The 7,471-nt window shown below is 38.9% G+C and overlaps 1 protein-coding gene across 4 annotated transcripts in view; it reads left to right on the top strand.

Annotated features, from left to right (window-relative positions):
• LOC124290457 (receptor-type tyrosine-protein phosphatase kappa-like) overlaps nt 1-6,185 on the top strand; it is a 51,257-nt gene extending 45,072 nt beyond the window's left edge. For all 4 annotated transcript variants that reach the window (XM_046727161.1, XM_046727163.1, XM_046727164.1 and 1 more), the window contains 13 exons: nt 120-156; nt 623-720; nt 827-952; nt 1,123-1,262; nt 1,815-1,950; nt 2,231-2,377; nt 2,533-2,632; nt 3,409-3,482; nt 3,709-3,831; nt 3,981-4,112; nt 4,380-4,516; nt 5,415-5,550; nt 5,995-6,185. In XM_046727161.1, coding sequence (XP_046583117.1) covers nt 120-156; nt 623-720; nt 827-952; nt 1,123-1,262; nt 1,815-1,950; nt 2,231-2,377; nt 2,533-2,632; nt 3,409-3,482; nt 3,709-3,831; nt 3,981-4,112; nt 4,380-4,516; nt 5,415-5,550; nt 5,995-6,069 — 1,461 coding nt within the window. In that variant the 3' untranslated portion in view covers nt 6,070-6,185. The remainder of the gene's footprint in view (nt 1-119; nt 157-622; nt 721-826; nt 953-1,122; nt 1,263-1,814; nt 1,951-2,230; nt 2,378-2,532; nt 2,633-3,408; nt 3,483-3,708; nt 3,832-3,980; nt 4,113-4,379; nt 4,517-5,414; nt 5,551-5,994) is intronic.
• The last annotated feature ends 1,286 nt before the right edge of the window (nt 6,186-7,471 follow it).

Here is a 7,471-nt window from a genome sequence, read left to right on the forward strand (position 1 = left end):
AATATCCAATATCAATTTGATGGGCTTACTGTGAATTTTGAAATAAAGGTGACACATAATTACATTTATAAATCTTTTACTTATTTGAATAAAAAGTAAATAAGTATGTCTTTTGGCAGGGATATGATGATACTGCAAAGTATATAGCAACACAAGGTACGTACTATATGTTTATATATACTTACATTATTGCAGTGTTGAAAACTCCCAAAATTCCAAGCCAGACAGCCGGACTGGTAACTTTAAAAAATTACCAGTCCGGATACAAACTTGCCTGTCCGGTTTTCAAAAATATAAAAAAAAAATAAAACCAAGTTTCTGAATACTTTACTGCATGTATTGTAACGTTAAGCCTAAGGTACATGGCCTGTTTTACAAACTAAACCAATCAAGACCAGAAAAATATCTACCAGACCACCGGACAGGCTACTTTTGAAATTTGACCGTCCGAGATAAACATAGACCGTTCCGGACGGTCGGGCATGCGGGAATTTTAAACGCTGATTATTGTGCTTTTTAATTTTATTCAGCCAAATGATATATGGTATAAGTAAACGGGAAAGTGAGTAAATCGTCGTATTTTCTTGAGAAGAGGTTCTTAATAGTACTGTGTTCCATCAAGGACCCAGACCGACGACAATCACTGACTTCTGGCGGATGGTGTGGCAGGAGGACGTCACACAGATAGTCATGCTGACGAAGCTGATGGAGGTGAACAAGGTAGGATGTGCTTCAAAGAACATAATTTATTGTGCCCTTGACACATTAACATGACCTTCATGGTCATAAATTATGCTAATGGTTCCCTTTTTGTATCTATTGCCAGAAAAAGTGTGAAAGATACTGGCCCGATGAAAGCAAATCTGAAACCTACGGATGCTATAAGGTTACAAACAAAACTGTGACATCGAGGGCTGACTACACAGTCACCACTTTCGTTGTACAGAACAACGTAAGTATATACAGTTCTGTAGTTTATGTAAAGAATACATACTATCAGAGCATTGTGTTACCAGATTTTAACCACACGTGTCAGCTAATATGTACAGGGGTAACATTCCGACTAAGTGGTTTAACATTATGACATTCTACAGATAGAACGTTTTAGCCTTGGTCTTACAGGGTACCGTGAAGACTGTGACGCACTACCACTTCACATCTTGGCCTGACCATGGTGTTCCTTCTGCTCCTGCCCTCGTCAACTTCTGGAGACTGGTCAAACATGGGGACATGGACAGGGGACCCATGGTGGTGCACTGCAGGTAACAGGGGCCCTGACAACAATGTTCACATGAACATATTTTACATGAATGAACCAGTGGACAAATGTTTGTATTCTACCGATTCTTGCAATTAAAACTTGTCAGAGTGTATGCCTGGAGGTAGATGCATTTTGTTCCATGTACACAATACCTGGCGAAGTCAAATACAACATGTAACAACCTAGCACATATTTGTATCACTCTGTTTTCTTAGAAGCAGAATGTCTCATTTAGTGCTGGTGTAGGCCGTATTAGCTATTGCGTAGGTGAACTCTTTGGTGTCAAGTAACAAGTCCTTATGGCATTATAGGATGCGTATGCCATTATAGGATGCGTATGCCATAACAAGTACCTGTTGGCGCAATTACCAAATGGTGTATCTTGCCACTTAGTAAGAACTCGTTGTATTACATCGCAGGTGGACGATCATTTACTTTTGACGCCAACAAGACGCTTATGACAATGGAATAGCTGAAACGGAGGTTGCCTCAGAGTTAACTTGATTGAGTAATTATTTACGAAAAATGAATTCAGTGATTTTGTTTTGCTCAGCGCTGGAGTTGGTCGAACAGGAGCATTCATTGCCCTGGACTACCTGATGGACGAAGCTGAGAGTAAACACAGCGTCAACGTGTTCATGTGTGTCAGCAAGATGAGGCAGAACAGGATGAACATGGTCCAGACACTGGTGAGTGCTTGAGTGAGTGTGAAATATTTCACTTCACATCCCTAACCATTATATTAGTTTAGACAGAATGCTTCAAAATTCTAAATGTTTTCGGCTGATTCCGATGAAGAAGTCTGCTAAGCGTACATAAAATCATATTACATCTTCGGAGTATGTGAGTCTTTTAAAAGATAACGCGTTTAAGTTAAGATCTGCATTCTGACAAAGTTAACTCCTGGATATTTTGTGTTTGGTCAGTATCTATAAAGTCTTATTCATAGTATACATATGTTGGTTGCAGAGCCAGTATGTGTTTGTGCATGACGTAGTCTTGGAGGCTCTCATCAGCCAAGGAACACTCTACACCTCGTCTGAGTTTGACAAAACATTTGGTGTTGGCGAAACGTTCTCAACAGCTCAAGAGGACATGCTGAGAGAACAGTTTCGAGTATGTGAATATTGATATATAGTTGTTCTGCCTTTCCTTTGAAACTTATTGTCGAGTTGATTGTTTATTCATTTTTGTAAGGAACAACAGTTGCGTGAGGCAATCAAAACATGCCAACCATGCCGTAACACAAATCACGTGTTATATTTCTTCAGATGCTCCAAGAACAAATTTCTGAACTCAAAGAAGATTTGACATCAGAGGCACTGCTTCCGGAGAACTCAATCAAAAATAGGAGCCAGTATGTTCTCCCAGGTATAAACTTCTTGAAATATGTACATTCTAACACAACTGATTTTTCAACACGAACAAACATCATGATCAAATGTTTACTACGTACATGTATGAATGCCACAGGTCCATATACATATACATACTCCAAACTGGTGTGAAGGCATTATTGTCAAACTATAGAGCACTGCCAGACTTAATTGATTACATGTAGCTCGTCAAATGGAAACAACCCCGCAAATGTACAGCATCTACTTGTTAAGCGATATATCTGGACACAGATTCGATTTTAGAACATCATTTTCTATTTGTTAAAAACGTTACTCTCATTTCATATTCATTAGAAATACAATTACACTGATTGTGTTCAGTTTATTTTGTTCAGGTTATTGCTAAAAGATACCATATGTACTTAAATGGTTTAGCATAACATCTCGAAGTTCTGTATAAGCAGGGCATATCAACAAAGAGTTACATTCATCTTCTTAATCTACTTCACATGAAGGAAAATTTCTCAGAGACACATCAATGCTTTGCTACCGTTAATATTTCGGCATAAAACACCAAATTAAAATTCCAAATTTGAAGATAGATACCTCGCTCTCAAGATGTCATGCTCTTGATATAAGTTATTCCATGACCTGCTTTATTGAGTTGATGTCCTATTGTTGTATCATGTTAATCAAGTGTTCTTTAAAACTGCGAGTAAAACAGCACTGATCAATTATGATCAGTTATGTTGTGTTCCTTAAGGAACCGTTCAACGTGATAATGAAGCACCACGCCATGTATTGTTGTAGGAAACAGGTCCAGACCCTACCTGTGTACTCCCGTTCCGGGTCGGAATGACTACATCAATGCAGTGTTTCTGTCGGTATGTTTGTTAGCAGTTGTAAGATGTAATGTTAAGATACATGATCACAAAGGAATGCCACATTCAGTTAACTCTAATCATTTTAGCTTTCTTTTGCCATGTGACGTTGAACAATCAAGACTGAGAGAACAAAAACTACATCATGCCAACCTTCAAAACTGCATCACCATTGCGGTTTGGCTACAGGAACTTTTTGTTTATAATCTGTTTGTTTCATATATTTAAGTCCACCCTTCGACCATCGTCCATGATAGTCACCCAGACTCCACTGCCAGACACTGTGGTGGACTTCTGGAGACTGGTGTACGACCATGACTGCTTCACAGTTGTCTGTTTGGACGCCTCCAAGGTAAATATATTGGATATTGTTTTGTACGTTTCTACATTCAGGTATGAAATCATGTTAAGTGTAATGACATGCCATGTTTCTTTAAGGAGTATTAATGCATTTATGTTCACTCAAACGATTAATATCACTCAAACATTTGTTTTTATCAGGAGACAAGAAAGATGTACCCTAAAGACAGCAAAATGCTACAAACTGGACCATTCAGTGTAGCACACATGGAAACCAATTCAAAAGGAGCATTCTACACCGAGAAAAAAATGAAGCTTGAGAATGTTAAGGAGGTCGGTTTTTCATTCATAGTTTCCAAGCAGTCAGTTAACGTAAGATATGATCGTATTGCCTGTGTTATGATCTAGTGCATATAACGTTCTGCTAAGATATAATCATTCCTATGACATGATTGTGACTGGCCACATAATGGATGTTATTATTGAAAATGGATTGGTATATGAATACTTTGCTACTGAAAATACGATTTCGGCATATGGTTATTTGAAATGGCGATTTTCCTTTCATGAAGTATACACTCGACTTTTGTCACTGTTCAGGACAGCGAACGGTCAGTCACAGTGTTCTGTCTCCGGTCACTGGACATGGTGTCCAATGGTGCTTCCCTCTTGGAGATCATCAACGTGGTGGACAGAATCAACAGCTCTGGTGACCATAAGATCCTCGTCCACTGCATGTATGCATTTTCGTTCAGTGAGCATTACAATAACAAAATATACAAATGAGTTATGGAATATACATGTACATGGAATGTGCATGTCCCCGTCGTCGATATTCCATTGAGAGCGACCTAGATATGTACGCTCACCCATCACCTGTTAATACACGTAATGAAATGAAGGTTTTCTCCGAAATTCGTCGTATTTTGTGCTGGTGATATATATGTTCTCGCACGACTCGTTTGACAGTAGTAAAGTTAATGGTGTCGTTGTACGAAGCTACTTTAGCGCTAAGTCTATGTTATGGTATGGGCGTTACGATCTCCTTTCGATCGCTGTTTACAGTGGCACACCGTAATACTCAGAGGCCAAACCACCCCAACTCCTTTGCCTAGTAGAGCATTGTGTGAAGTAAATGTGTGTTTTGCAGACATATTGCCCTTTGTGTGATGTAATCTCATTAGTTTCATTCTGGTTAGAACCATGATAAGATTAAATTTGCTTATCAAAAATGGTTAATCCAAAACGTGGTCCAATGTCATCACAAGTCGTAGGACCACAACGAAAACAACTGTGGTGTGTTGACGGATAATAAACTCTGTCAAAGAACATGATTCTAGATTCAAAATAACCTGACATGCGCAATGTAGGAAAGTGTTGATAAAACCCAAGTTAGTCTCAGCATCAAGGTAGTATGCCGGTTTTTTAAGTCAGCTTTAAAGTTAGGACTGTTGGTTGTGAAGCATTGCCAAGAGTATGGTGTAAATACAAAATTACTTGAAACAACGATGTAACCATAGTGAACTAAGAGTCCTCAAATCGAAACATGCTAAATGGATATGGTTCAATGGATGTTTGAATGTTTGATGTTGTGTGATATGCAACTTGGATGACGTGGTTGTTTCTGTTCACCAGTGACGCTGCTGGTGTGAGCGGCGTGTTCTGCAGTGCCCTGAACATCATCAGCAGACTGAGGCTGGACAGAGACGTGGACATCTTCCTCACCATCAGGGAACTGCAGCGTGTCAGACCACAGTTTATACATTCCTTTGTGAGTACATTGGCTGTTTCATTTTAGGCGTTGATAGTATAGATAAGAATCGGTTTGGCAGTTGACATTGTGGATTTCAAATGGATCAATGAAACATATCAAGCATATGAATTTTAGATTTAATTAGCACTTAATTTATTCTCAAATTCAAAATATCCGGTTAACGCATCACGCCGAAGAGCCAGGTTCGATTCCCCACATGGGTACAATGTGTGAAGCCCATTTCTGGTGTCCCCCGCCATGATATTGCTGGAATGTTGCTAAATGCGGCGGATAATGGTTTTGAGTGCGAAATCTCCGTCACACCAATAAACCTTAAATACATTATATAAACAATGGTCCACATTCAAACTGGATGACAATAGCGTATCATATGCTACAATAAGGTTTGTAATACATACTAATGATGTCTCTTAGATGACTGACGATGTATGTTATTTGCAGGATCAGTACAAATTGTGCTACAAGATGGTGAAGGAATACAACCGTGCTTCCAACGTCTACGCCAATCTGATATAAAACAACAGCTTTACATTCCCCAGAGTCTTGGAATGATCAATGACCTGTTTTGAGAAACAATCATGTTCTTGAATGCAATGTAATATATGGTCAAATGCAACATATGTTTGGAATTACACGTTCTCCCTTGACTTTGTGCTAGCTGTTAGGTGCATGACTCTACCTGAGAGTGTGGAATCGAATCCCTCAACCCAAACAGAGTACTTTGCCGAAAATATGTAATTCCAAGTAAAACACACGTTGATCACATTTCTTGTGTCTTAACGGGACACATGTGCGCACAAACATCCAGAAACTAAATCCTTTTTAAGTTACACCAGTAACGGACATGTCACCAGTTCTAATATGGCTACGTGTGTTAATGGTTATTCAGAAGGGTATATGTGGAGACTGGCGGAATGCCATATGCATGTCCAAGTACTTTGGAGGCAATCCTTCGTGCATTGTTTTCTACTTTATAAGATACTTTTAAACATGCAGAAGAAAATGAATGGCTACGTGTTTTGTATTTTCCAGTAAAGAATGGTGAAAAGCATATCATCAACTGTAAAATAAACATTAGGTGAGCCACATTATTTCAAATATGTGTCTGTGTTACACAAGTCATGCCTTTTCTGATTCCTAGGCAATCTCAAATATAACGTGAACGCCGGTATTACCACTCAGGAAATGTGAGATCAATCAGAGCCCGGTTCTAAATAGAAAATAGCTGAGTAACAGAGTAAAACACTTTTCTTGGCTGCATGTCTAAATGTCATATATTCTGCCTACAGTGGACGCTACATAATATCCGTATTCGTTTTGTTGTATTTCTCCTTCAGTGAAACCATAGGGTACATGTTAATTTGGAAATGAACATGAGCAGATTTTACTATTTCATTTTCCAATATTGTTTGTTGTTTTCATGTTGTTGTCTACTTTCACTTCCATGCGTTTTGAATATTGTTTTCATCTTACCTTTGTTGCTTCATACATATTCAGTATGACTATATTTATATGTCTTACACTTCCGTTATGATAGCTTGTAATAAATAGCGTTAAGTGTTTCTCGTATTAGTTGTTGCCCATAAATATCTATGCCCCGATGCCATAATTCCATCAACTCCTAACGGATCAACATCCCGGACACATGCTATGACTTGCTAAGCACCTCCCAGCCGATATGAGCAGTGACGATCTGGGTTAGAATTAGTCTTCAGGTACACATGCTTGTCGTAAGAAGCGACTGATGGAGTAGATCGATGCTCGTGATTGTTATCACTGGATTGACTGGTCCATATTCGATTGCTTACAGACAGCCGCCATATAGCTGGAATATTGATGAGTGCGAAAAAACAAACAAACAAACCAAGCTGATATAGTCTGTTTGTGGCCCTCGGATGGAGCAGTCTGAATCGACTTA

This window comes from Haliotis rubra, unplaced genomic scaffold (genome assembly GCF_003918875.1).
Source record: "Haliotis rubra isolate DU_JTF1 unplaced genomic scaffold, ASM391887v1 Scf466, whole genome shotgun sequence".
Taxonomy (NCBI): Eukaryota; Metazoa; Mollusca; class Gastropoda; order Lepetellida; family Haliotidae; genus Haliotis; species Haliotis rubra.